Raw genomic sequence first — 27,657 nt, forward strand, 5'->3', positions numbered from 1 at the left:
GACAAATGTTTAATATTAACGTCTTAAAAGTTATATCTCAAAAAGGCACTACTATACCTATTATTAGTAGCGTTGGTAAGAAGGATGTAAAGGTAGATGCCTCCACTTCATTCTTATATACAACTGGGATAAAGTTGCTTGGTTCAATGCCGGACTCTATCTGTGCTGTCTCAACATTACGCTCAAAGGCATCAACGGAACCTATACTGAACCACAGTGTCGTCTGCAATTGAGAACAAGGCTTTAAATACAAACATTTTCTTCACAGCCCCTGTTCCCGGGTGATAACATACTCAAATAATAATGTTTGCTCTGCAAAACATTAACCAGTTGCGCACTTTTCAGCAATTCTGTACCTAAAATATCAGTGTGGTAGAATTATACTATGCAGACATTTCTAATTGACGATACAAGTGTAAGAAAATATGTTCTTATTAGTTTTAAGACAGTCAATATATCCTGGTTTCCTTTAGTGAGGGAAGTTGTGGGGCTGCAGGCAGTGTCAACAAGTGCACCTAAATGCTCAACACAATCAGCAAATTTGTGGCGTTGGGACAAAGCTTAAGAAAGATCTTGAACATATTATAAGTTCAGAGTATACACAGTTCAGCTAGTGGTGTGAAAGTGGCACAAGTTCACCATGAATGACTATGTGATAGGTTCAATAATACTCCTCTACAGTATGCACTTTTGGGTAAAAAAACATTGTCCCCTCAGTCCCATTTGTTATTTGGTAAGCATACTGTATATCTTCATCTTCACCACTACCCCTTACCCCAATTTTTCCCACTCTCATGGGCAAGGAGGCATCTACCAGAAATAAATAAAAGGATAATGGGAAAAAATTATAATAAAAAATACCCAAATACATATACTACCACATACTGCAGTACCCAAACCTTCATACAGTATTTACACTGCAACATTACAGCTGCAGCAGCACTCCACTGCTTTAAAACCAGGTATAAAGTGCTTTTCCCACTAGTTATCATTCAAACACATACATGAAGTATGACAGTAGTTCTGTGCTGTTCACACTTATTCCCCACATCTTCACACTTGCTCACCATCGCAGTCAACATTCACGGAGTTTGGTTCCTTCCCGTGCACCGGTTGTAAATAGTCCGGGCCCTGCTCCGCACCGAGTGAAATGTTTATGATGTTCCAAAGTTTTCAACTTATTTATTGGTTTATTAATATTAATTTTGCGTCAAAACCTTCAAAAATAAATTTCTGTAAAGCACAAATGAATAATAAATGGTATATGCATTATAGCTGAAGTGTGACATTGCCAAGTAAATGAAGGTTTATAACATTTTTTTACAATTCTTCATCTATATATTTATGGTAAATAATAGGTATGAACATGTTTGCAAGTGATAGATCTATATAGCTGTAAAAAGAAACCAAACATTACTAGCACAATTTTCGTCAGGAAATTTGCTAAGCGACAATAAAATATGTACAAGCTAAACAATTATTGTGTTGAGTGACGGGTTAGTTGGCCGAGGTGATCTCTGGTTGGTTCCCTGATAACCACTGCCTACACTCTGCTTATGTATTTCAAGATTTTTGTCATGAAGGAGCACAGAGGGGTTAACAAGTTCAGTGGATTTACAGAAATTTAGAAATTAGACTGTTTTAGCTTCATCAATCAGTTAAAAAGTATTAATCTTCTTGGGCCTCATGCTCCTACCATAAATTAATGTCAGTGCAATCTTTCAACATCTCAGAATGACCATTTCTACATCTTTAACTCTTATATATTTATCCATGCATATCCCACACCATCCATACAGTGTACATACAGGGAAGACACGACAACTTCTCACAGCCCATGACCCATAGTTACCAGACGCCACCTAGAAAAAAAAATCGTGGACAACATTCTGGGGTGCGAGAGCCTCAGTACTGAGTGAGCCACCAAGGCTGGCGCACACAGCATGAGCTCACAGCACCGCTGTTCAGCTTGTGAACACTGCATCGCCTAAAAATGTCAAAATATATATGTACATGCTATTATTTAGCAATGATAGTATTACAGAAGACCCCTGACTGTGACTTGCCCGAAATGCTATGCGTACTAGTGGCTTTAGGTATTGTATGTACTACCTCTATCTTTAAATCAAACAATGTTTGTACTGTAACTCTGCAACTATGTATGTACTTTTCCTAAATAAATTATTATTATAAAACTGACCAGGATTCTGATAACAGCAGGATTGTGGTGATATTTAGCGCTGTGCTCTATGATGGGAGGAGTAATACTGAGGGAAGGAGGGAGGGAGGTGGCATCTTCTGACTGTGTGTGGCCACCTTTTATTGACTGGACTCACCATACCAGCTTAGGGGTTCGCTATGGTCAACACAAATGTAGATACTTATATATAACGTGTGTATAGAGTGTAATAACAGCAACAGGAGTATATTGGGAGCCGCCATTTTGGTGAGGGAGGTGCGTCGTCTGCATAACTTGTTATGATGTTTACTGGTGGCCACTATGGTCTTTGGGCACCATACCAGCTTATTTGTACAGGTATGGTGAATAAAACATGTAGATACTTATATATAATGTGTGTATATAGTGTAATAACACCACAAACAGTATTGTTGGACAAGAAATATTAGTGCATCTGGCCTTGAACCAGTGACGGCGGCAGTCACCAGCTGACTGTGTGACTCTTATTGCCTGAACTCACCATACAAGCTTAGATGTACAGTTATGGTGAACAAAACATGGATATTTATATATAACGTCTATGTATAGTGAATAAAAGCAAAAACAGTATGGTGGGAGGAGTAAGTGGGCGAGTGAGGTGAGGGAGGGAGTAGTGACGAGTGGCTGGCTGGCACGTGAGTGAAGGCACTCCGTTGCTTTTTGACTCAATACCAACTTAGTGGTTTGTTATGGTGAACAAAACATGCAGAAACTTGTATATAACCTGTGTATATAGTGTAATAACAGCAAAACTATTTATTGTTTTATGAACATAATAATTGAATCACTTATATGCACACCATAATTTTGAGTACAGCGATGGTTCACACATTTTATTATATATCACAATACACACTATTGAGTAATATTACTGAAAAAAAACAATCAAGAGACATTGAAATAATTAGGTAATAATATCTTTGTGGCATCCCTCTGCCTGACAGCTCGGGCAGAGCAGACCTCATCTGGCGACTGCTCTGTCAACACTTTTTTTTTTTTTGCCAGACTTCCTTGCAATATCGTGGCCAAAATATGCCACCTACGATTTTTTTTTAATTTTTCCCATGATCAGGGAACACAAATGAACACTTTTATAAGATGAAAGAATTTTTTGGATTTGTTTTTGTTGCGCGTGTGGGTGTTGAAGGCCAAAAGGCCCTTAGCGGTCTAAGGGTTAAGCACACCTCGCTGCAGACATACTGGAACACATTACTACTGTTGCCACCTCAATGGATACTTACAGCCCCTTCAACCTGGTTACCCGGCATCAGTTTCACCCGAACCCATTTCTTGTTGATGACCTCCAGCTTCTCAACGATGCCCTTGGCCAGGTAACTATAAAAGAAATACCAAAGTAAATACCCAGCACTTGGAAATAACAATGAATTCTTAAACATAAATAAATGTCTTTCTAGCAACACCATAAATGTGTAATTATATAGAAATATAGTACTGAATATGGTAAGTATTAATACATCCCAAGCTTAATGACGGATGAAGTGAAGTTAGTGTATCAAGTCTTAACTACGCTCACTTCTGCAGAGCAATTGCCTATAGTTCTCTCCTCCATACTTCTAACATAAGAAAAATAAAGATAACCCTCAAGAAAGTAAAGTAATCATATACAAGAATACTGTAGATGGGACCACACTGAACCACTATGCTTAGTACTAACTGCTTAATTTTCCTAAAACTATCAAATAATAGGGGTTATAAATTTCTTTAGGGTCATATAGGGGTCATAAATTTCACTTCTTGCAACCAAGTGTCTAAATAACCTTACAGAGATGCCAATTATATAAAAGTATAGAAAAAGCTTAGCACCACATAAAATTCACACCAAATCTCACATTAGCACCTGTCTCCTAGACACAATCTGAAATAACCATCCAATTTATTATTTGTCAGAAATGAATGAAATGCTTCTTGACCTTTCAAATGGACCTTAACCTTCATTACAGACCCAAACAAAAGTATATATAACAATGCAATCATGTCTAAATACACCAGCTTTAAAATCAACCTATTAAATCAATACTGTATTGAACTAAGTTAGGGTATAAAGATATTTCCCTAACCCCATAACCTAATGTTAGGCTCCATTTAGATTATGCAGCTCAATCTGGGTCACTGTACTATAAGAGGGATATAAATTCACAGAAATGAGTTTAGTGCAACAACACTGAACCAGAACATAGGGATATTTAAAGAGATCACTTATCAGATTATACTAGTTGTTGGGAGGCACTGGATAATTGTTAAATTAGAGATTTTGGGTGGGATAAAAACATAGGAGTGAAAAAGTGAATAAATGTGGCTTTTCCGGAGGCTCCTCGGACTTATCCGGGCCGACATGAATATATTAGACCCTGGCATCAAAGCTAATGGAGTTCTTAGGCCTACCTAGGACCCCAAGTCAGAACCTGGCCCCCTCGAGAGGCAAGAGGAGCAATGGCCTATAGAAACTCCCATGTGATTGGAAGCATTCTATGTCTGCCATCAACCGGGTCAGGCACCCAGAAAGATAGGCATTCCAAAACAAACCCTATCTGGTTAAAATATTGCTACTGAAAGCCAAACTGTTGGACAGAACTCCCCAAATGAAAAATGAGCAAACGAGCAAGACGTCACAACCGTCACCGCGCTGCTGTCTGTCTGTCTCTAGACCCCTCCCGTGCCGGCTATTCACACCCCTAGTTCTGAGGCTGGATGTCAAAACTCACAAAAAATAGCGACCGGAGGGAGGGAGGGTTGCTGGGAAGCCTCCGGGTCTCACACTAAAAAAATGTTGTTTCATTACATTCAACGCTGGTTTTCTGGAGGGGGGGGGGGGGGGGGGAGCCCCTTTGGCTCCCCGGAGCTACTTCACCAAAGAGAAAAACAAGAGGAACTTACCCAGGAGGCGGTCGCCGCTCACTACTCAACTCGAAGTCGAGACAACTGGCTGCAACCGCCGACCCAATGCGACACATGCCCGACTAGGGCCAGGAACATTGACAAGATAGCGAGCGGCCAGGACTCTGTTCGACCTCCAAAAACCTTGTGCCCAAATGTCAGCCCAAGACATGTTACTGAAGACAGCAGCCAACGCAGCAAACTTACAAACATCTTGGGCACGAGGATAGACTGCAAGCTGGCTGGACCGAATAATCCTGCGGACGACCTGGGAGACCATGAACCCTGGAACAGGGAAAAAGGTAAACTGGGTCAACCCAAAGGGCATCCCCGGCCAATGAGGCCATGGTGCACAGGTAACGGCAAAGAGCCCAACCAAACACATGATGCATCCCTGGCCGAACCAACCAAGCATCAACAATCCAAGGACCCCTCTGGAAAGCAGCAGTCTTATTCTAGAAGAAAGAAAAGAGCACCCCTGTCCAACGACCAGAAAGGCTCAGTCGGCACATGAGCAGGCCGGAGGTGAAACAATGCACGAGACAGCATGCAGAACGGAGCAGAAGTAACATCTACCCCGAACGCAAGCTGAAGCAGCTCCGGCAGCGCCACATGATATGAGACGACAGTATTCAGCATAAGATGACAGTCCTGAAACAACCACTAAAGGAAGAACAAGACGACTTTATCTGAAACGGAAGAAACCTACGGAGGGATAAGAAATAATGAAAGGAGCGCCAGGGAAACCTTATACTGCCGTTGAGAAGAAGTACGCAGGTAGGACACCATCAACGAAGCCACCCAATCACCATACAAATGGTGATAGACCCCGTCAGAAAGATCAGACGCAAAGACTTTAGGAGAAGATCGAACCAGTTATGTAACGGACTGGTCCAATCTGCCAAAAAAGGCGGAGCCGCTGGAAAACCCCTGGGTTCAGACACCGCGCAAGCAGCACCTGAAACCAAGGCTAAGCCGGCCATCAAAGGGCCAACAGGACTACTATCCCTTGGCAAGTCTCCAAGCGAGCTAGAATTTGGAGCAACAGCAGAACCGGGGGGAAGAGGTACAAGTAACCCCACTTAGACCAGTCCTGCCTGAAGGCATCGACCCTGCCGGCCTCGCAGTTGGGGAAGGGCACCACATATACCAGGAGACACCTCGACAATGCCGCCGCGAAGAGGTTCACCCTAGGAGCCCGTACATCCGGCAGAGCCAACTAAACAAGTTGGCGGCGACTGTCCATTCCGTGGACAGGGGAATGAACCATGACAGGCCATCCACCATGATGTTGGACCCCCCCCCCCCCCCGAACGTGAACGGCCAGGAGAGCCAAGCCCAGATAACTTGGCAGACAAGTCACCCGAAGCGACCAGCCTCAAAGATCCAAGAAACACATCGAATCCCCGCGATTCAGGCAACGAACCACTGTGGAGCAATCCGAATCAAGCCAGATCGTCGATCTGCGAGTGACTAACCCTTCAGAGCAACATCCACACTGGCGCTAACTCCTGCACCATGCTGTTTGGGCCCAATAGATAGATCCCACCACCCCTGGCTGGCCTGGTGAGCACTGGTCACAAAACCCAGCCAAGAGACGACGCGTCTGTGAACACATCGAGTGAGGGATCGGGTAGGCACCAAGGCATTGAACCTCGAAATACCTGAAGAGGAAGCCGGCGACGCAGCGGCCGACGCAAGGCACCCGGATGCCAAACCCAGCGATCGCGAGAGAGGTGGAAGGGACGTACCCAAAGGAACCAGAACTGCCCACGATGCCAAACCCGGCCCATTTCGGGTTGAGGTATTCAAATCTAATCTTCCCAAGGCAAGCATGATGAAGTGATAAACAATGAGTAAAACTTCATAAACAGCAGAGTAGGGTTCCAGAAACAGCAGGGCCAACAGTAGAAAGACTGAAAGACGCTGTTATGGGGGACCTAGTGTTTCTAAGTGAGAAATAGCTTACCCAGATGAAAGCCACCCAAACGACCATGCTGGTGGTGAAGGTGGGAAATCCTGGGAAGGCAGCCAGTGACAAAGGTGCCAAAAAAACAAAAAACAAAAACTGTAAACATAAAGGTCAGAATGGGACATTGCCAAAAAGAATGTTTTGCGAATAGGAAACCCACAGAAGTAGCAATGTCACCTGCTCCATGTAGATATGATATGAAATCCTCCTTAGAAACTCCCCATGCAACAATCAGTGGAGAGTCCTTCACTATAGCACATTTAAATCAACAAATGGAAGCTACTGCCTCCTGAAAATACAGGACTGGCAACCAGCCAAGTGGATGAGAGGATCAGATACTGAAGCCCAAAGCAGATGTATCATCCTGGAGCAGAACCCAAACTGCAAACAGGCGAGACTGGAAGACGCTTTGGATCACCAGGACAGCATCCACCATGACATGGATAAACCAGACTCAAACCAAAAATGAGAAAGCATTACTCTCAAATCAAGGAGAAAGTATACAAGAACCCCCCTGCCTGGAGACATTTACAATCTGGCTTGGGGGCAAATTCACGAAGCAGTTACGCAAGCACTTACGAACCTGCACATCTTTTCTCAATCTTTGGCGGCTTTGTTTACAACTATTAAACAGTTAATGCGCTTCGGAACACCAGGAGGCTGTCTATAACAATAACAACAGTCGATTGGAAAGTTTTCATGCTTGTAAACTGTTTAATAAATGTAACCAAAGCCGTCAAAGATTGAGGAAAGATGAACATGTTTGTAAGTACTGTACTTGCATAACTGCTTTGTGAATCTGGCCCCTGGAATCCAATGCAGAAGCAGGATCAAGCATAAAGCAGACTGCATCATCAAGCAACACTTTAGATTTGGAATTATGCTTTACCTACAGAAGAGCAGCAGCCAGTTGCTAAGCTCTGCCACAGAGCAAAAACCATTTCCTGAGCACTGTATGTTGACAATAAATCAAATATAAGAGATGCAGACTCTCACTTCAGAGGAAGGGACTACACAGCTATGTAAAGATGGTGGGAGTACAAAGCTCTGGTTGGTGAGAGGGAGGGACCTAACTGTACCGTCCCCTTGGGGCATAGGAGGAAGAGTCCACAACCCAACCAGCACAAGCAAGTAATGTAGGTGCTTAGACCCATGATTTTAATATTTGGAATTGTACATGGCATTATTATGTAGTACGTATAAAAAAATCCATTAAAACCATAGAATTATACACGGCATTTACAGTATATTATACTACACATTATCCAAATAAAGTTAATTCAATAGACCATACCAGGTATCCACAATCATCTGCTGATAGAGATGGTAGAACAAAGCACAGTACCACTAGAAAAATTAAGATTTATGATAAAACCCACTTTTTTGCAAACTCTTTCCACGTTATCTCTCGATAGCCCAGCTGGTAGTATGCTGCCACCCCAAGGAAGCCCATGGCAGCAATGGCAGCCAAAGCCATCCACCGGTCTCGATCACCACTGTCCCCTATTGGTTTACCACTTCCTCCTCTTCCGCCACCCCCAGACCTAAAAAAAAAATACAAATAAAACATTAGCAAATGGTAATACAGTAATGTACTACTTATTGATGATCAATGCTATTCAATTCCCAAATCTAAGCAAAACAAAACTTCTGCACAGGATCTCTATAATTTGCTAGTGTGACTGTGCCAATTTAACATGATACAGAACCATGAGTACGGTGAATGGATGTCTTATTTTGTTTCTTTTAAATTCTTCCCTCTACACTGCTCTATTTTCCTCTGGATTCTTGCCTCACCACCCCATAAAAATGGGAAATAGGGCAAATGATGGTACCCGTGTAAATGGGTGGCAAGAGCCGGATAGAGAAATGTATAGATCAAGAGTGTACTGCAAGGTTTCCTAATATTTTCCATCACATACAGATACAGTACTATAACCATCAATAATAAAACTTACTTAGTGCCTGGACTAAACAAGTTGATGTTAAATGGATCCTTTGAACTTGAAGGCTTATTTGTAGTTTGTGAAGGTTCTGCTGGTGCATCACCCTTAGAAGCTGGCTTAGCATTTTTTGGCTGCGCTTGCTTACCAGCTCCGTCTCGGAAATATTTTTCAAAACCCCGAGGTGGTTTCTGGCAGAACTGCTGCCACTGCTGAAGAAGTGTCATGCTACATGGTAGCTCTATTCGAGCCAGATGCTGTCCTACCTGCAGATCAAAGTCAGTTTAGGGTATGGGAAATTTAAAATGTTATTCGTTATATTATTTTTTTATTATGCTGTGTCTTACAGAAGTGTGGCTGAGTTATGTAAGACTAACTTAACTGAATCAAACCAAATCTACTATGGGCCATAAGTGTACTATATACAGGTGCCAAGAAAGTCTAGAAACTTTATAGGCTACAATACCTTATACGAAACCACTACCACAGTCTTATTTGTATTTTGGGGGATCAGATACAGTATTATGTAAAGTCAGGATAGAACTGGTTAGATTTAGCTAGGTTTAGTAGAGCAAAAACAATAGAATTGTCACAAATTTTTTCTCCCTCAAAGGAAAATTTTATTTTCCATTTCAGAAAAATACTGCAGTGGCTAAAGGTAGCTGCAGGTTTACAGCCTTGGTAGTAGAATAATAAACTACTGCATTACACTTTGTAAAGCTTGATAAATTACACCAGAAAAAATTCTTAGGACTGCCCCCCCCCTCCTCCCCCATGAAAGATTGGAAGGATAGGCAGGATTGGAATAAGTTTTCAAACTGTTAAATTAGTTATTTGATATAATACTATACATTATACAGTACTGTACTGTACAACAACTTAACATAACACTATTATGTCAACCAACTGTCACATTAAACCATGTTAAGTAATGAGCAAGAAACTTCTATTTCAACAATTATACACAACGTAACACAATTAAGGATGAAATTCAAACAAATGAGAGGCCTATTCCTCAAGCAGCAAACTTCCCGAGTGTGACAGTCAGTTTAGTGCAAGAGATGCTGTGTGCTCAATGGATGGCTCTCATGTTCAAGGATCTTAACAAAAAATCCTACATGGCTATTCTATTTTCCTCAACTAATGATTCTCAATGATTAGAAATTGGGAAGGTAATGATAAAGATGTCATCTTAATGCCCCTCAACACAGGTACACTGACAAGGCTTATATCATGCAAGTCCTCAATTAATCTAATTTGTCTTCTCTAAGGTAGATGCATGTTATATGTTACTATATACACTATTACTATTCAATGTTTTTATTAATTAAACCTAACAATTTTGCATCTTGTTCAGCAATGTAGTTACGGCATGCAATTTTGACCACAGATTAATATAGTTCACTGATGCCTCGGCACTAGAATGGCTCCACACTCGAACAATTCTGTACTTGAATACTTTATTCGAGAAAAAGAAAGCTCAGTAGTCAACCGATTGCTCACCACTAACGTACACATGTACATAACAAACAAGTTACTTTTCAGTAACTGTCATTCAGCGCATGACAAAACTTTTATACTGTACTCTTAAAGTAAATAAGTCACCATGGTACATAAAGTGATGAGTCAAACGAAAACAAACTAGAAACCACGATAGGCATGAAAAATACAACTCATAGCAAGATGTGAGTGGTGTCAGCGTGTGTACTCTGGCTACCCAGTTTGGTATGCCTAAATCTACCATCTATATAATACTAAAAAATAAAGAGGCCATCAAAGCAGCTCATGTTGCCAAGGGAGTGAAAGCAATTACGAAACAAGGATTGCAGACAATTAAAAGTTGAGAAATTATTGTTGATCTGGATAAACAAACAACAGTTGTCTGGTGATAGTTGATACCTGGTTGATGGGGTTCTGGGAGTTCCTTTACTCCTGAAGCCCGGCCCGAGGCCAGGCTTGACTTGAGAGTTTATAGTACATCAGAGGTGGTCATTTGTGAAAAAGCAAAACCACTGTAGGGTGATCTCTCACAGTATCACCATAGGTGGGTTGAGAAATGTAAGAGAAATACCAATCGCAGTGTGGCGAGGCGCGGGGAGGCTGTCAGGCCTAACAAAGACGCTGCCCAGAAATTTGTCATCGTTGATAACTACAGACATAAGGAAATCGTTAGTTTACCACATCAAATTGTTTGGAGGTGTGACAAATGAATGATACACACTTGGGGGCAAAATGCAGTCTTAACTATTTTAACGTATAACGTAAAATATCATTTATAATAATTCATTGCGTCGATGGACACAACATGATCCGAGGCAGACAACGAGTCGTGTACCGTGATGTGTGGACGTGTGCTCGCAGGCTGCGCGAGCCCCTCCAGGGACCTGAGGGAGACATCTTCTGACATCTATCCTTCTGACATGTATCTTATTGTCTCAGTAATTGTACTTGAACTTGAAAACCTGCTCACTGGCCCTCTGCCTGCCTCAAGGATCGTAATATAACCTCAAAAGTACACCCTGCCAGGATGACTTAAAAGATTAAGTTTAATATAACTTAGAGAGAGGCGTGACTGTCACACTCACCACTTGACAACGCATAGGCTTACATATCCTAGCCACCATAGGCCTACATTTGACCATCCTAGGTACCGCTTGAGAAAGCATAGGCCTAAACATGACCACCCTAGGCACCATAGGCCCAGCAGTGTCTCCCAACACTAGTAGCGGGGACACCCATGCCACAGACACTTACACCAGCCTATACACGGGTGTGCAGCCATCACCAGCTGTCTCCCCCAGCAGGAGGCAGCCCTCCAAGACTCTTAAGACTCTCCAAGACGCCACAATATAGAGCCAAGTCACTCACCACCAGCGGGTCCAGAGAGCCAGTCCTGAGGCCGTGCTGCAGCAGCCGCTCCAGCCTCCTGGCCGCCGTCAGGAGCCGGTGAGCCATGGTGGTGGTGGAGGGGTTGTTGAGGGCGTGTGTGTGGTGGAGAGAGGTGGTCACAGAAGCTCCATGAGAGCACAACTTACACACGGTGCCGGGTCGTCTGCTCCCGCCCCACCATCACTCTCCCTCACCCCCGCTCCCTCACCCCACTCTCCCTCTCTACCCATCATACTATATTTTGATTTTATTTTATATGCCATATAAAATAAATATCATAGGTTAAATATGCCCAGGTAAGTTAAAATAATTAGTGTTGTTGCCTTGCATGGTAAGGAAACTTGCAAAATAAATGGTTCTCAGAACTACAGACTGGCAATTTGGCTATATTTTTACAAAATAATAATATTAATTGCCTTAATTGACTATCGGTCAAAGTAGTAGTTACAAAATTGTTAAGTGTAATGACGAGTAGTGTGAGAGAGAAGCGTGAGTGAGAGTGTAACTAGAGTGTTCCTGGGGGCCGGGAGAGCTGACCCGGCGGGACCCAAACACTGGACCTGACGACGCTCAACCATGCCAAAGTAAGTTTGTCTCAAATATCTTCCCGGTACCCGGGGTAAAGGGAGCCAGGTCCTCCCCTGTCTAGGATGTCAGGCTAGGCTTTAAGTTCCGGCTCCGTGTGAGGTGACATTTAGCCGTGAGAGGCAGCTACGAGGGCTGGTCCGGAATGTTCTGTAGACCTGTGCAGTGGGGCGCCACATGACAGGGAGAGGTTTCGTGGTGGAAAGGGGAATTTACCTAAGGTCACAGTCTTTCTAGTGGCCTCGAAAGGGACAGGAAGTCAGTGGCTGGTCAAAGGTCCCTTCTCATTGTTCCTAAGGATCTTTTTATTGGATTTTGAACAGAAGCAGTCTTGGCGTTTATGGCTTGGGCTGTTACATTGGTTAAACTTGTTTTATCTTTATATAAACTTTAGGCTTGTACATAGGTCCTCCCCCCCCCCCCTAAAAGTCGAACTGCAGACCTTTCTCAATATAATCCCACAACAGTTGCCTAACTTCCAGGTACCTAGTTACTGTTAGGTGAATGGAAGAATTAAGAGAAAGGAAACTTGCTTAACCACGTTTGTCCAACTCGGGAATCAAGTCCAGAATCTCCAACTACGAGACAAGAACGTAGCCACTACACTAATCAGACTTATAATAATGGTTGAAAAAGCATCTCCTGTTTTAATGTCCTACATTGTGGCTTATTGAGCTTGACACTTTTGTTCCTTCTATGTGTTTCGGTTGCCTTAAAAAAGTGGTCTGGATTAATATCCTGCAGCTTGTTCAGCATTTTAAAGATCTTGATGAGATCAACCCTGTTGTCTGGTTTGTGGTATTGTTCCTATGGCCCTCAACCATTCCTAGTATGAGTGCTGACTTAGTTTTGGGAATTAATTTTGTTGTGTTATCTTGAACTTTCTCCTCTGCAAATATTTCCTTTTTTAATGTGAGATCTCCACGCTTGATTACAGTAGTCCAAATGGAGGCCACCAGACTTGTACAGTTGAATAACCACTTTCATTTCCTTGCTCAAAGGTTCTTTTGACTATTGCTAGGGTTGATGGAAGAGTTGATTTGTTTAGTAAGATTTAGATGTATGTAATTTTTCACGTAATGTGTTTTGTTAACAGATTTTACTTTTATTAGACCTTACTAACCCACCATAATCTATCCTGTCATAACCTAATCCAGCCTAACCTAATGATATATGGTATTTATCAGTTACAATATAAACTGTGTGTGATTTTACTGTAGTTTTGTATGTACTGTATTTCATATCATTCTGTACTCTACAGTATGTTATAAAAAAAAATACAATTCTATTATTCTTATTGCTTAGAGATACTTGGACAGTGAGTAAAACAAATTGAGGTGCTCACCAGAAATCTCAAGTTACTTATTGTACCTTCCAGATACTACTGTGATTACTGCGACACTTACCTCACACATGACTCCGTAAGTATGTCATACTTTACGTATTAGTAATTATAGGAAAATGTCTCTTCAAATAGGATTGTGGTGCAGAAAATTCTGAATTTATAAATACATGATAATTTCATAACGTACGCATGTTTGCTAGCTAATATTTGTAAAGATTGCATAATAGGATGTAGAAAGGACATGTAGTACTTTCTACAGTAACAGCATGTTCTGTGTGTGTTCCTTTTAACTCTCATTCTAATAACAAAAAAAATCCAAGAAAAATCTTAAGAAATTAAAACTTTCATTTCCCAGATTTCAATTTTGCTGCCTGGAGCACATGTGAACCCTCTAGAAAGGGGGCATTTCATTACATTAAACACTTCATTTTAATTTTTAAGAATTTTCCTGTATTATTTGTACTGTATAATGAGATGTAACGGCATAATTCCCATATGCTGTTGTATTTCATTATACAAATACTGTATCTGGTTTCCAAATGATCTTAGGTAGTACTGTACCCTGTACCATAAATACTATATTAAGAACTTATGTAGTATGTATTGCTTGATTTAATTTATTTCTTAAGTTACTGTAAATGTACATTACTGTACTGTCTTTAATTAGCCTTAGGGTTCTGGTTCTGCATTTTTGTTTAGTATAGTAAGTTTAGCCAACCATTAGCACAGTAGTGGTGAATCAAAATTGTTGTTACACTAAGTAAGAGTAACATGAGACCGTAAAACATTTGTCTTTAGTTGTGAACATTTTTACTCCAGCTGTGAGCATTAGTATCAATATGATGCCCCTTGTTTCATCGTCACTGAATTATTGTGGATAAGCAATTTGTGTATTTGGATTGAGCTTGATTTTGCTTCAGATGTTTTTTATTTATTTTTGTTGTAATATGTGAACTACATAAATTGTATACGATTGAAACTCGATCATTCTTCACCTTTTGTAGCATTAATGAAATAACGAATCTTACTGTACATAGGACTGATACTTTTCTCTTGCAAATAATTTTGTGCAGAAAATGCAGCCAGGAAGTGTGGTGAAAGTGGGGCCAAAGCCAAGGATTATGTGATTAACACTTATATATTTAGTAAAGGTGTAACAAGTGGCTATGCAGGACTAAAATTAACTTGGTTCTTATATAATCCCAGATCTTTGCAAATTCCTACAATTTTAACAATACAATTATTGTCATTATTTTTACATTTACCTGCATGATGGTTAAAATACAGCATTCCCTTTTATTTAAATACATTATTGCAATTTGTGTGCTGTTTTTCTTATCCAGGTTTGTGTATATATATATATGACCAGCTTACATTTTATGAGTCATTGTTTCATTTAACTAAACAAACAAATAGAAAATATTACAGTATCTGCAAATTAAAAAAAATGACCTGATATTACAGCCCTCGGTGCGGAAGACTCACTGCCAGGGGCGAAAACACAAGGAAAATGTCAAAATATACTACCAGAAGTGGATGGAGGAGCAAGCTCAGTCTCTGATTGATGCAACAAGTTAGTACTCTATATTGGTGTATTTCTTTGCATACATACATACATACAGCACTTTGTATTTTTATAACTAATAGTATACATTGTATTAGAGAATACAGTATATAAAATTGTATATTCTTTCCTAGTTTGCAGAGACAGAGCTTCGGCTCTTTGGTTTTGTCTCAACAATAGTCAACTGGTTTTCAAGTAATTAATCTTCTGGGTTGTCATTGAATTTGAAACTGTGTATGGAGGTGTTCTCTGCCTCTTCACTTTCTTGTACATTCTATTTATTGGCTATTTGAACAATGAATAAATTCTTTGTAACGTGTCAGTGGTTCATTCAGATACATATAGTTTCCATCTGTGTCCCCCCTTGTATATGTACCAACCATGCCAATCTCTCCGTGTTTTGCTGTCGATTATCTTAAAAATTTTGTATGTGGTTACAGTATCACATATCCCTCATCTCTTCTTCTTCCTAGTGACATGTGATTTGATTACTAAAGTCTTTCGTTGTACAATAACTCATAACCTTTGACCTCTGTGACTTGTCTGGAAGCATACCTGATGACTTTCTCTGGCTTTGTTTTATATTTAATGAGCTACTGATTCCTCTATGGTGGAGCATATTCAAGAATTGTCATATATGGTGTGACAAGTTCTAATGGCACTTCTTACATTGATTAATCTTGCCGAATCAGTTAATGTACAGTTAATGAGAGTTTTGGGAGAGCTGGCTTGGTGAAATATCAACCCTGTCTTTTTCAATGTCCAATTACAGAAAGTTTTCCTTAACCCTTTTGTATCTTATGTCTGGTTGTCTATGCCCAGAACCCATACATGCATTCATGCACTCCCATGCTCTCACACTCACTATATCTTTCTAATTTGCACACACACTTTTAATGTACTGTAGATTTTATATTAGTAGCTCAAACTTGTTAATATAAACAAAGTTCTTTGTTGGATTCTGTATCCATGGTCTCGGTAATTTGTAGTGTGATACTCCATCATGCAGAGATGTATACTATGTATGTGAGAGTTGTGCACAATACAGTAAGTCACTTAGAAAATACAATTTTGTATGCAGATGGGAACAGTAGTAGTTTTATATGCTTGAGGATTATGTAGTTTTTTGTAGATATTCCAGTAGGGATAACTCCTTGCTATAATTGATTGATTAGGTAATAAAACTTTTGTTTTACAGCTGCTGCATTTAAAGCTGGGAAGATCCCAAAGGGAGCAGCCATTCCTCCACCGACCAGCATGCAAGGTGAGCTCATCGTGTTGACTGCTGTTGGATATCTTAATGATTTCTTAATTTAATTTTGTTTTTATTAAGCATGAATCAAGTATTCTTCATTTTTGGCCCCTCACAAAAATTGTGTTAATTTTGGTACTTGCATGAATAATGACAAAAAATGACTTGATAAAATAATAAAGTGTAGAATTTATTGTATGCTAAGTAAAGTGTTTACTTTCAGGAGGACCAGGAGGTCCTGTTGGGCCAGGGGGTCCAGTGGGTCCAGGGCCTCAGAACATGGGTGGTCCAGGAGGTCCTCCAAGAGGGCCAGGAATGGGGAACATGGGCCCTCCAGGCATGGCTGGTGCAAACATGCCAGGCAACATGGGTATGCCCCCCATGGGTCCAAGAGGACCCATGATGGGGCCACCAATGATGGGTGGCCCTCCGGGTCCTGGCATGCCACCTGGTATGATGCCAGGTAAGACATTTCTCAGTGTTCCTGTATGCTACTTAAGTCTGTCCTCTTTTTAAATAAAGATGTGATCAATTATAATTTCTAGTAGTTCATCTTGTGTCAAAAACACAGCAATATTTTCATTCTGAAATGATATTGAGGCATTCACTAAAAATTATAGTGTTATTTATTTAGTCTCTTGTGGGCCATTTTCATTTGATGTCATTTGCAGATAATTGATTCATGCAATGTCTTTAAAAAATCCATCTTAATCATCACTTAACAATCATTGTTATTTTCTGTATTCTCAATTACCAACCATATCAAGTTTTCAAGTGTTTAAGCTTTTTTGAAGGGCTTTTATTAACATTTCAGAAAAAATCATTTTGATTTCATCAAGTTTACTTCTCATATGCAACATTCTATTTCATAACATGGCAGAGCAGAATGTTACCCCTTATTGTATAAATGGGACACTGTATCTCAGTTCCAGATACTATTATCTTGGACTGTTCATCCATAAAGAACTCTTGTGAGCACGTCACATAAGCTTTGCTCTCCCAAGCCTCTTAGGTACCGTGTTTCTTCAACTCTTGTACCATCACTAATACTCAGTTTTACCTAGTTTACTAAAAGATGTTAAATTAATATAGGTATTTCAGGAATGCGACCTCCGATGGGTGGTCCCATGGGACCAATGATGATGGGCCCTGGTGGGATGCGACCTCCAATGATGGCCGGACCTCCACAAATAAGACCATAAATCATATTTATATAGAACTTATAGTAAGAATTTTGATGTACACAATGAACATTTTGAGATAGATGACCTGAAAATTTTATAGACAGTTCTACAGTACTGGAGATGGGTTAATAAAAATACAACAAACTTTTTTGTTTGTGCAACTTGCTAAATTGGATACCGAGATGTGGAAAATAAAACTAGCGGTTGATCATGTCCGAAGTAAACCCAATGAAGTTATCATTTTTGTTATTGTAACATCCAGCCAATTTAAAAACAAAAATTAATCATTTTGAGATAACTTACTATACTGTACATCTAGGATAACCAAAATTGGGATCATTTTAGTTTTATAAGCTTAATTTGGATTGTGAATGATAAGGATTTTGATAATATTTTGGGTATAGCAGTCACATTTCTATTTTTTTTTTTTTAATTTCCAAAGTGATATTTTGATGGTAAAATCAGGGACAATGGAAAGTGGGTCTTTTAGAGCCTTATAAAAATCAGTGACGTTATGCAATTTGCATTTAGTCTCGGTATTTCTTACAGTGCACATTTATGTACTATTTATAAGACTGTTGAATATAAAATTTGAGTAAAGAAATGGCCTTTAGCGGAATTTTTATTCAATCATTCTGCCAATATCTTATTAAATGTCACTATCTTAAAATTGCTGTTTTATAAAAGCACAGTAATGTAGTGTCCCACTGTGTGGGATGGCTGCAGTAGAATTAATTTGTATTATTCTACATTAATATTAAAGTGTACCAGTGCAAATAAAAAAGCAATGTACATCTTGACATGTAAGATGCTCGTCTGTTCTCCAGCAGATAACATGTGCATGTGAGCCGTTACTTTTCTTAAATTAATAGGTTACATTTGTAGCATTGGTTATGAAAACATGCAAAACATGACCTATTAAAAGAGAAGACGAGTTGATATGTGAGTTATAAGTGTATGGTTGTCAGTATGTTTACATTGACTACTATAAATAGAAGTATTTAAAGTATTTAATGCAAAATAATTAATGGTTTAAATACAGTTTTATTAAACTTTACATTGTTTGATATACCTGGTGTTTGTGAAATATAACGGTTCATAACAGCTTCCTTTGTAATTGGGGAAATACTTAAGAATGTGGCATAGGTACTAACTAGCACAACATGAACATAAAAGTAAAAGGGTAAGCAACTGTAATTAAGCAGGATCACGGACAGTTCAGTAAGTGAACGGAAAATAGCATTGATGCTAACAGAAATGGCATCCATTTACAAATATGCCTTTGCATGCTCCGCAAGATATCTGGAATTATATATGAGAATATGAGTAGCATGGTTTTTGTAAAGGTAAACAGTTAAATTTCTGGAGGGAGCCCCTTCGGCTTCTCGGAGCTTACTAGGCTGATATGCTATTGTCAGACTTTGGCATTAGTCATGTGTATGGAGTTCTATGGGCCTACCGGAGACTACGAGCCAGACCCTGGCCTCCTCAAGAGGCAAGGGAAGCAATGGCCTATAGAAACCCCCGTGTGGTTGGAAGCATTCTATGTCTGCCATCGAGCAGGTCAGGCACCCAGAAAGATAAGCATCCCGAAACAAACCCTTATTCTGTTGAAAATATTGCTACCAAAAGCCGAACAAGTGGATAGAACTCCCCTAAACGAAACGAGCAAACGATCATGACGTCACTGCTCCGCTGTCTGCGCTGATCCCCCCTTCCCTGGGAGGGGGGAAGGGGGAGCCCAAGACCACACGCTAGCTATCTACCCTTTAGTTCTTAGGTTGATGCTAGAGGCTGTGGTCGTGTCCTCTAGCTTCAGACATAATTTCAGCACTGCTTTGAGTGTAGTGGCTGTCTTCTAGGGGTGCGAGAGCCAGGAGTTATTCTCCAGTACTCGGGCTGCATGCGCCTAAGGTTCCCTTCCCTAGGTGCCCTGTAAGTACTGCCCTTGGGGCTTGGGGTTACTTTCCACAAGTTCCTTGGGTCCTGTCTCTGCTGGCCATTTTATTGCTCGGTTTTTTGACCGCCCTTAGGGTGCTTGGGTGTTTTGTCTCCCTTGTTTACCTTAGGGTAAGAGGCAGTTTGCACTGGTTCGGGGCACAGGGTGCTGCATAGCTTGTTTTCACTGATTAGTGGCCGGCTCTGTTCCTCTAGGGTACGCTGTCCTCTTGCTGGGTTTTCTTTTTTGCCTTGTGGGGGGATCTGCCCTGCTTTTTGGCAACTTGTGCTTGACCTAGGTTCTCTGGTGGTGCCCCCTGCTAGGTTCCCGTGAGTGTACACGTCCCTGGGGTACAGCTTTAGTGAGTTTGCTTGGTAGTTTTAGGCGCCGGTTAACGGTACCCCTGCCTGGGGTTACCTGGGAGTAAGTCGTTAAGCGCTCAGGGCCCTAAGAAACCTCTGGGGGCACTTGGGTCTGATGGATGTGACCCCGGGGTCCCCCCTCGCTTCGTGCGTGTTTGAGGGTTAATCGGTCCCCTTGTCTCAGGGTGACCCTGACTGTCTTTGCCTCCGTCATGCTGCCTGTTGGGTCGGTGACACTCGACCCTGAGTCCTGTGAGTAATGCTGCTTGCTGGTTACTCAATTTACCCAGTCTAGTGATGATCTTATGAGGGTACAGGCGGTGCAGGCGTTGCATGCACGTTTTAGGGTGGTTGCTCACCCGGCTGCCCCGTTTTGCTTATTGTTCCCCTGACTTGGTGGTGGGGGACGCTTCGACCTTAGTTCAGTCCGCCCCCTCCTTCGTCCTGATCCGAACGTCCTTCCCCTCCTGTGGTTTGTTCTGGTCCCCCCACTCCCCCTGCTTCTGGCCCCGAAGCGTCTGAGGGTTTCGGAGCCGGTGCAGGGTTTAGATGGTCTTGAGGCTCGGGTAGTCTCGGGGGATGCCCCTTCCAGTGTGGCGACGGAGGAATTCGAGTCCAGTCTTCCTGCTGAAGCCACCGGGTCTGACCAGTGTGCCCCCTTCCATTTGGTTTACGAGGTTGTGCCAGCCTTGTCTTTTGAGGCCGGTGCTTTGGGAGATGACTTGGCCCCGGGTCCTGCGGAGGAGGATCCTAGGGCGGGGGAGGGGCTGACTTGGGAAAGGTCCTGCTGGACCCTGCCTGGGTTTTTCTACCCTCTGAGCGGGGCTTGTTGTTACAAGGAGTGGGGTTCCCTTCTCCCCCCCCCCCCCCCCTCTGCGTTCGAATTGGATTTGGTATCTGCCCCGGGTTCGGTTGCGTCGGTTCCGTCCTTCCGGAGGTTTTTGGCTTCTCGCATCCAACCTTCTGTGGTGCGGGCAGCCCTTGCGGCTTGCCTCCTGCGTGACTGATTATGCCTTGGTGATGAATCCGTCTTCGTTCAGGTTTGGGGCTTGGTTCCCTTTCTTTGTCCGTTACGAGGTTCTGGAGTCGTCCTGGCTGGCGGACTGTCCTGTCTTTGCGTTGGAGGCTTGGCGTTCATTCATACCCGCACGCTTGAGTGGCGCGAGGCTGCGACAGTGGTTCAGGTTTTCCTGGGGGAAGGGGGTGACCTGGAGCACCTCAATGAGTGCTTGTTTGCCCCCTGCTCTTCCCTGGAATGTGGGCGTGGTGCAGCTCCATGTGCAGGTTCCCTCCCTCTCAACTGCACAGGCTGCTGAGGACATGCGTGCCTGTGGCCTTTTGGCTTCGGCTTTGCGTTTCTTTTCCCTCCTGGAGCTGTCGTCGGACTGGCTTGAGGAGGATGTAGGGGCGCTCGGGGCCGTCCCTGGGTTCGGTGCCATGGGCTCGGCAGCCTGCTCGTCGGCTGCCTTGCTGAAGCTGTTTGCGCTGATCCTGCGGGATGCGGTTTCCCTGTTCTATACTTCCCGGTTCACGTGTCGGCAGGTAGTGCTTGCCTCCTCCCTGGAATCGGCCTGGGCCCTGGCTCTTAGGATGTCTTCGCCTTTTTGTCCTCTGGTTTTTTAGGATTCTGCCGTAGCCCAGTATATTCAGGCTGCTTCGGCTCCTTGTCGGCCTATGTCTGACTTGTTGGTTCTCCGGGGGTCCGGGGGGAAGGGGGGACCATCCCGGAGGGGGTCATGCCAGGGCTCGGGGTTCCCCTCGTCGTGGTAGGCCACAGGTGCCCGGTTCGGGTTCGGCGCCACCTTTGGTCCCGCATTCGTCTAGTCGGCGCGATGGTCGCTCTGTGCGAGGTTCTGGGTCTCGTAAGGGATGCCGGCCCTTTTGAGGTTCAGCCCTCAGCCCTGAACCTTTTGAGGTTCAGCCCATTGACGGGGCGATGAGGTGGAGGCTTGTGCTGTTCGCACACGCTTGGTCCCACGATTTGTGGGTGTTTCGGGTCGTTTCTTTCGGCCTGTGGTGGCGTTGGGTGGTCCCCTCCTCCTTCGAGAAGTTCAAGGCTGGCAGAGCACGCCTCTTTACCTGCGCTCTGTCGGGTCATCTTGGAGTGGGATCGTTTGGGCGTGGTTGAAACGACGACGTCCCTCAGATGGGTTTCCCGTCTGTTCCCAGTCCCGAAACGGGACTGTGCGGACCTGCGGTTCATTCTGGACTTGTCCCGTCTGAACCCCTGGGTTCATTGCCCTTCCTTTCGCATGACTACGCTGTCCCAGGTTTGTCTCCTGTTGTAGCCGGGCACTTAGATGGTGTCCCTGGATTTCTGCGTGTCAATAAGCTCCTGGACGCTTATTGGCACGTCCCGATTCATCCGGGGTTCAGGGGCTGGCTCGGGTTTGTTGTAGGACATCAAGGTTACAGCATTCGTTGTCTCCCGTTCAGGTTGAACCTGGCACCTCGCGTGATCACATGCCTTACATGGGTCGTTGAGGTTCATTGTCTGAACTGGGGGGAGGGGGGGGGGGGTTCGATGCGGTCCTTGGCTCTTTGGCGCTGGTCGCTTCGGGTGACTCGTCTACCGAGTCCTCGGGGTTTGGCTCTCCTGGCAGTTCACGTGCGGAGTGTGTCCAACGTCTTGGCCGACGGCATGTCCCGTTTCGTTCCCCTCTCCACGGAATGGACGGTCGATGCCGACTCCTTCCGTTGGCTTTGCCGGACGTTCGGTCGCCCGGAGGTGGACCTCTTCGCCTCAGCGTGGTCACGGCGCCTTCCCCTGTGTGTGGCGCCCTTTCCCGACTGCGAGGCCATCGGGGTCAATGCCTTTCGGCAGGATTGGTCAAGGTGGGGGTTCCTGTACCTCTCCCCCGGTTCAGCTGTTGCTCCAGGTGCTGACTCGCTTGGAGACTTACCAGGGAAGAGTTGTCCTCTTGGCTCTGTGGTGGCCGGCCCAGCCGTGGTTTCAGGCGCTGCTTACTCGGTGTCCGAAACCGGAGGTTTTCCCGCGGCTCCGCTTTTTCCAGCAGATCGGCCGAAACGTCATGTGGCTGGTTCGATCTTCCCCTCGAGTCTTCGCGTATGGTACTTTTGACTCGAGTTTATCATCATCTCTATGGTGATCAGGTGGCGTCCTTGTTAGTGTCCCACCTGCGGATTTCGTCTCGGCGGCAGTACAAAGTTTCCTGGTGGTCCCTACTTTTCTTCCTGCATCTTCGTCGTTGTCCTTCGCTTTCTATTTGGGTGGTGTTGTCCTTTCTCTCTTTGTTGTTCCAGCACTGTCACCTTATGCCTAGCACTGTCGCCTCGTATCGTGTGGTGCCGGTGGAGCCGCTTCAGCGTGCTTTTGGTATTGATGTTACTTCTGCACCGTTTCGAAAGCTGTCTCGGGCGATGTTTCACCTCCGGCCTGCTCATGTGCCGCCTGAGCCATCCTGGTCATTGGACAGAGCGCTCTTTTATCTTTCTTCTCGGATTGTTGTGGCCCCTTCGGTTCAGGATTGTTTCTCCAAGGCTCTTTCTCTGTTGGCATTGACCTCTGGGGGTCGGGTTGGTGAGCTTCATGCTCTCCTCCGGCGCAGGGGTTTCTGCTCTTTCGGTCTTCGTGATGGTTTTGTTCGTTTGCAGCCGTCTCCTTCTTTTCTGGCAAAGAATGAGACTGCTGCTTTCCGGAGGGGTCCCTGGGTTGTGGATGCTTGGTTGGTTAGGCCAGGGGTGCATCATGTTTTGTGTCCGGTTGCGGCTCTTCGCTGTTATTTGCACGCCACAGCTTGTGTCCGGGGACGCGATTTGGGTTGATCCGGTTTCCCTTCTTCCCTGTTTGCGGGTGCAGGTCTCCCAGGTCGTCTGCAGAGTTATTAAGGCTAGCCAGCCTGCGGTCTATCCCCGTGCCTAGGACATTCATAAGTTCCTGCTCTTGCTGCCGTCTTTGGCAACATGTCGTGGGCTGACATTCTGGCGCGGGGCTTTTGGGGGTCGAACAGGGTCCTGGCTGCTCGTTACCTTGTGAACGTCCATGGGCCAAGTCGGGCCTGTGTCGTTGGCGGTTGCAGCCAGTTGTCTCGACTTCGAGTTGAGAAGTGAGCAGCGACTGCCTCCCAGGTAAGTCCCTAAGTTTTTCCTCTGTAGGTAGTTATCTCCGGGGAGCCGAAGGGTCTTTCCCCCAGAAAACCAGCGTTGAATGTAATGAAACGCCATTTTCTGGGCGAGACCCGGAGGCTCCCCGGCATTTCTCCCTCCCTCCGGTCGGCGTTTTTTTTTTGCGTGTTTTGACATCCAGCCTAAGAACTAAAGAGTGGATAGCCGGCGTGTGGGGTCTGGGGCTTTCCCTACCCCTCCTGGGGAGGGGGGAGCTGCGCAGACAGCGGCGCGGTGACGTCATGATCCTTTGCTAGTTTCGTTTAGGGGAGTTATATCCATTTGTTCAGCTTTTCGTAGCAATATTTTCACCAGAATAGGGGGTTTGTTTTGGGATGCTTACCTTTCTGAGTGCCTGACCCGGTTAATGGCAGACATAGAATGTTCCCAATCACACGGGGGTTTCTATAGGCCATTGCTCCCCTTGCCTCTTCTGAGGAGGCCAGGTTCTGGTTCGTGGTCTCCGGTAGGCCCATAGAACTCCATACACATGACTGATGCCAAAGTCTGACATTAGCATATCAGCCTAGTAAGCTCCGGGGAGTCTCCGGGTCTCACCCAGAAAATGGCGTTTCATACATTCAACGCTGGTTTTTTTGTAGGTTGTAGACCTGGAAATGATGGATTGGAATGCTCTGGGAATTACATAAATTGTAGTGATTGAGGTTGTCTGCTGCAATAAAATGTTTTCTTAATGGAATTGAGGATTTGGAAAACTGAACGAGGAACCAGGTTAAATATTTGTAAGTGAAGTAAAATCAACATTAGCTACAGATGCTCGAGGCCTGATGGTCGAGGACTTTGCCTCCATGCTTATGCCACCACTCATAGGAGCAGCATACTCCAAAGATAAACATTTACAATCTGGAGGATTGGCCATGTTAAACTTTGCCAATTTCCTGTTTCAGCGCCTCAGTGCGGCGATCCAGAGAGGAAACGCCTGCTGCGTCCTCGGTTCCTGTTCGGAAGCAGAGGTGCTCCAAGAGATCTATAACCTGCAAATCCTATTGTATTCCGATGTATATATTGTAGCCTTTAAATATCCAATTATTATTGTAACCTTTAAATATCCAATTATATATATATACATATATAACAAGTTATATAAATCAATAAAATTATTTTTCAATGAGAATCAAAAGATGGCAACCTGCCACATGCAGGGCCGTTCGACTGGAAGCCTCGGAATGAATCGATCATCAACCCCCCCTTGTATGATATGTATCACAAGCATGAAGTCAGATGCTACGGGAGAGGACAACCACAGCCCGGGAGAAGCCCAGGGCTCGACCGTGCGGCAAGGCAGCGGGAGCCCCTTATATGGAAGCGAATGTGACACTAGCGAGCAGACCAGAGCAAAGCTGACCGATCAATGTTCGTGTGTCTACTAGACACAGCTTCCAGCAATACTTCACTTGGAACTTCTATATATAGTGAATGTTGCACTGCGGACATACGTTTTTTGAGCAATTCGTATGTTCATCTTTTTTTTGTATAGTTTTGAAATTTATACGTTTTTCATTGTAATCAAAAGTTTTATTCTACAATTTGAAAGGGGATGCTTAGAAACAAATTATTAAAAATGTTAATTTAATATAAAAATTTACATAAGAACTTTAAGAAGAGACGCTAAGGCGGCTGTTGGATTTACCGCCCTAGTCTCGGCTCTTTAAAGCGCCAGACAAACCTCTTTACTCCCGGCTTTCTCACCAGTAAATACACTAATGGCCATAAAATTGGGCAATGGCTGAAGATTTATAATTACAAACAATATAAAAAATTTCCTGCATAGAATTGATTGCATATTTAAGCAATGCATTATGAAATATTATTAGAGGTTTTTGCAGTTTTCCACATTTATGCTATTATTATTATTAAAATTCCAGCATTGAGCAAAATCTTTCTGAATTCTGTTCCGTTAAACAAAAAATAGTTATTCACCGGTGTAAGTAATATTAAAACTTGCTTTTTTTCACAATAAACATACAGAGGCAAAACATATAAAAGTATATACATTTTATTATTGTTAACCCTAAACAATTTCATAGAAAACTAAATTAACCGCAAACACTTATATTTCAATAAATAAATATAAATGGAAAATTATTACTTAGTTTCGTATTTATGCAAATATATAATGTACAGCACTCAGCGATGTGTTTAGACCTATACATCCGGACAGTATAAAACATCCGGCAAAAATAGTAATTGCCAGAATTAGGCTTAGATACTGTTACCTACATGGCAATCAATTTCTTTCTTTATTATGCACCCCATGGCAGCTGCTAAGAATCTCATAACTTTTTTTACTTATTTAATTATATTTATTTATTATTAATTTATTTATTTATATACAAGAAGGTACATTGGGTTTGTGAGAATACATAGCATAGTATTTACAATCTTGTAAAGCCACTAGTACGCGCAGCGTTTCGGGCAGGTCCTTAATCTAACAGATAATTTTTAAGTAGGTAAATTCTAGCAGAATTAATAAAATGATAACAAATACATTGCATGTAAGAAAAAAATTGAGATGAGAGAGATTAGTAAGTATAGTAAAGCACATTGGTATATTAAAGCTCTGATTGATTACATTGACAACTTGATTGGTAATTTAAACGAAGATTAATAGACACCATACAGCAGATTGATAGCACATATAAGAAGACAGCAATGATCCCAATAGTAAAGTTGTTCGGATTGGGTACATAAAGATTGGGAGATTGGGTAGCAATAGATACAGTGCAATTTTAAAGCAACAAGGTAGGAAACTATGAAGATGAAATTAGGTACTTTTTTGTTTTGTTTTTGAATGACGCAAAAGTTGGACAGCTTTTCAATTCGTTAGGGAGTGAGTTCCATAGACTGGGTCTCTTTATTTGCATAGTGTGTTTACACAGAATAAGTTTGACTTTGGGGGTATCAAAGAGATATTTATTTCTGGTGTGGTGATAATGGGTCCTATTACATCTGTCCAGGGAGAGTTTCAGAGCAGGATTTGCATTTAAGAACAGGGTTTTGTAAATGTAGTTGACACAAGAGAATTTATGGAGTGAGATTATGTTTAGGGAGTTAAACAAGGGGGCTGAGTGTTGTCTGAAAGCAGAATTTGTTATTATTCTGATAGTAGATTTTTGCTGGGCGATGATGGACTTGAGGTGGTTTGCAGTGGTTGAACCCCATGCACAGATACCTTAGTTGAGATAGGGATAGATTAGTGCATAATATAGTGAGATGAGAGCAGAGTTAGGTACATAATATCTGATTTTGGAGAGTATACCAACTGTTTTAGAGACTTTCTTAGTTATGTTTTGTATGTGGGTGCTGAAGTTGAGTCTCTTGTCTAAGAATAGGCCAAGAAACTTTCCATCACTTTTACTACTA

The 27,657-nt window shown here is 43.0% G+C and overlaps 2 protein-coding genes across 5 annotated transcripts in view; one reads left to right on the forward strand and one right to left on the reverse strand.

Annotated features, from left to right (window-relative positions):
* The window catches only part of LOC123758348 (AFG3 like matrix AAA peptidase subunit 2), a 26,727-nt gene extending 14,616 nt beyond the window's left edge, over window positions 1–12,111 (reverse strand). For both annotated transcript variants that reach the window (XM_045742644.2, XM_045742645.2), the window contains exons 1-5: window positions 11,897–12,111; window positions 9,044–9,294; window positions 8,465–8,629; window positions 3,460–3,553; window positions 58–223 (exon numbers count right to left, since the gene is read on the reverse strand). In XM_045742644.2, coding sequence (XP_045598600.1) covers window positions 58–223; window positions 3,460–3,553; window positions 8,465–8,629; window positions 9,044–9,294; window positions 11,897–11,983 — 763 coding nt within the window. In that variant the 5' untranslated portion in view covers window positions 11,984–12,111. The remainder of the gene's footprint in view (window positions 1–57; window positions 224–3,459; window positions 3,554–8,464; window positions 8,630–9,043; window positions 9,295–11,896) is intronic.
* LOC123758349 (U1 small nuclear ribonucleoprotein C) lies at window positions 12,098–18,902 on the forward strand. 3 transcript variants are annotated; one of them, XM_069322623.1, is made up of 6 exons: window positions 12,098–12,213; window positions 13,881–13,923; window positions 15,312–15,420; window positions 16,610–16,675; window positions 16,887–17,126; window positions 17,756–17,992. In XM_069322623.1, the coding sequence occupies exons 1-6, from the start codon at window positions 12,206–12,208 to the stop codon at window positions 17,863–17,865; spliced, it is 576 nt and encodes a 191-aa protein (XP_069178724.1). In that variant the 5' UTR covers window positions 12,098–12,205; the 3' UTR covers window positions 17,866–17,992. The 3 variants fall into 3 exon arrangements, with proteins under 3 accessions (XP_069178724.1, XP_045598602.1, XP_045598603.1); XM_045742646.2 differs by lacking the exon at window positions 12,098–12,213 and adding an exon at window positions 12,385–12,501 and having other exon boundaries at window positions 17,756–18,902; XM_045742647.2 differs by lacking the exon at window positions 12,098–12,213 and adding an exon at window positions 12,385–12,501 and having other exon boundaries at window positions 17,765–18,902.
* Window positions 18,903–27,657: the final 8,755 nt, after the last annotated feature.

Source organism: Procambarus clarkii, chromosome 11, assembly GCF_040958095.1.
Source record: "Procambarus clarkii isolate CNS0578487 chromosome 11, FALCON_Pclarkii_2.0, whole genome shotgun sequence".
Classification (NCBI taxonomy): domain Eukaryota; kingdom Metazoa; phylum Arthropoda; class Malacostraca; order Decapoda; family Cambaridae; genus Procambarus; species Procambarus clarkii.

Coding starts and splice junctions, on each gene's coding strand:
- LOC123758349 (XM_069322623.1), top strand. Junction 15,421..16,609: donor GTCTCTGATTGATGCAACAA/GTTAGTACTCTA, acceptor TTTGTTTTACAG/CTGCTGCATTTAAAGCTGGG. Junction 17,127..17,755: donor GCCACCTGGTATGATGCCAG/GTAAGACATTTC, acceptor AAATTAATATAG/GTATTTCAGGAATGCGACCT.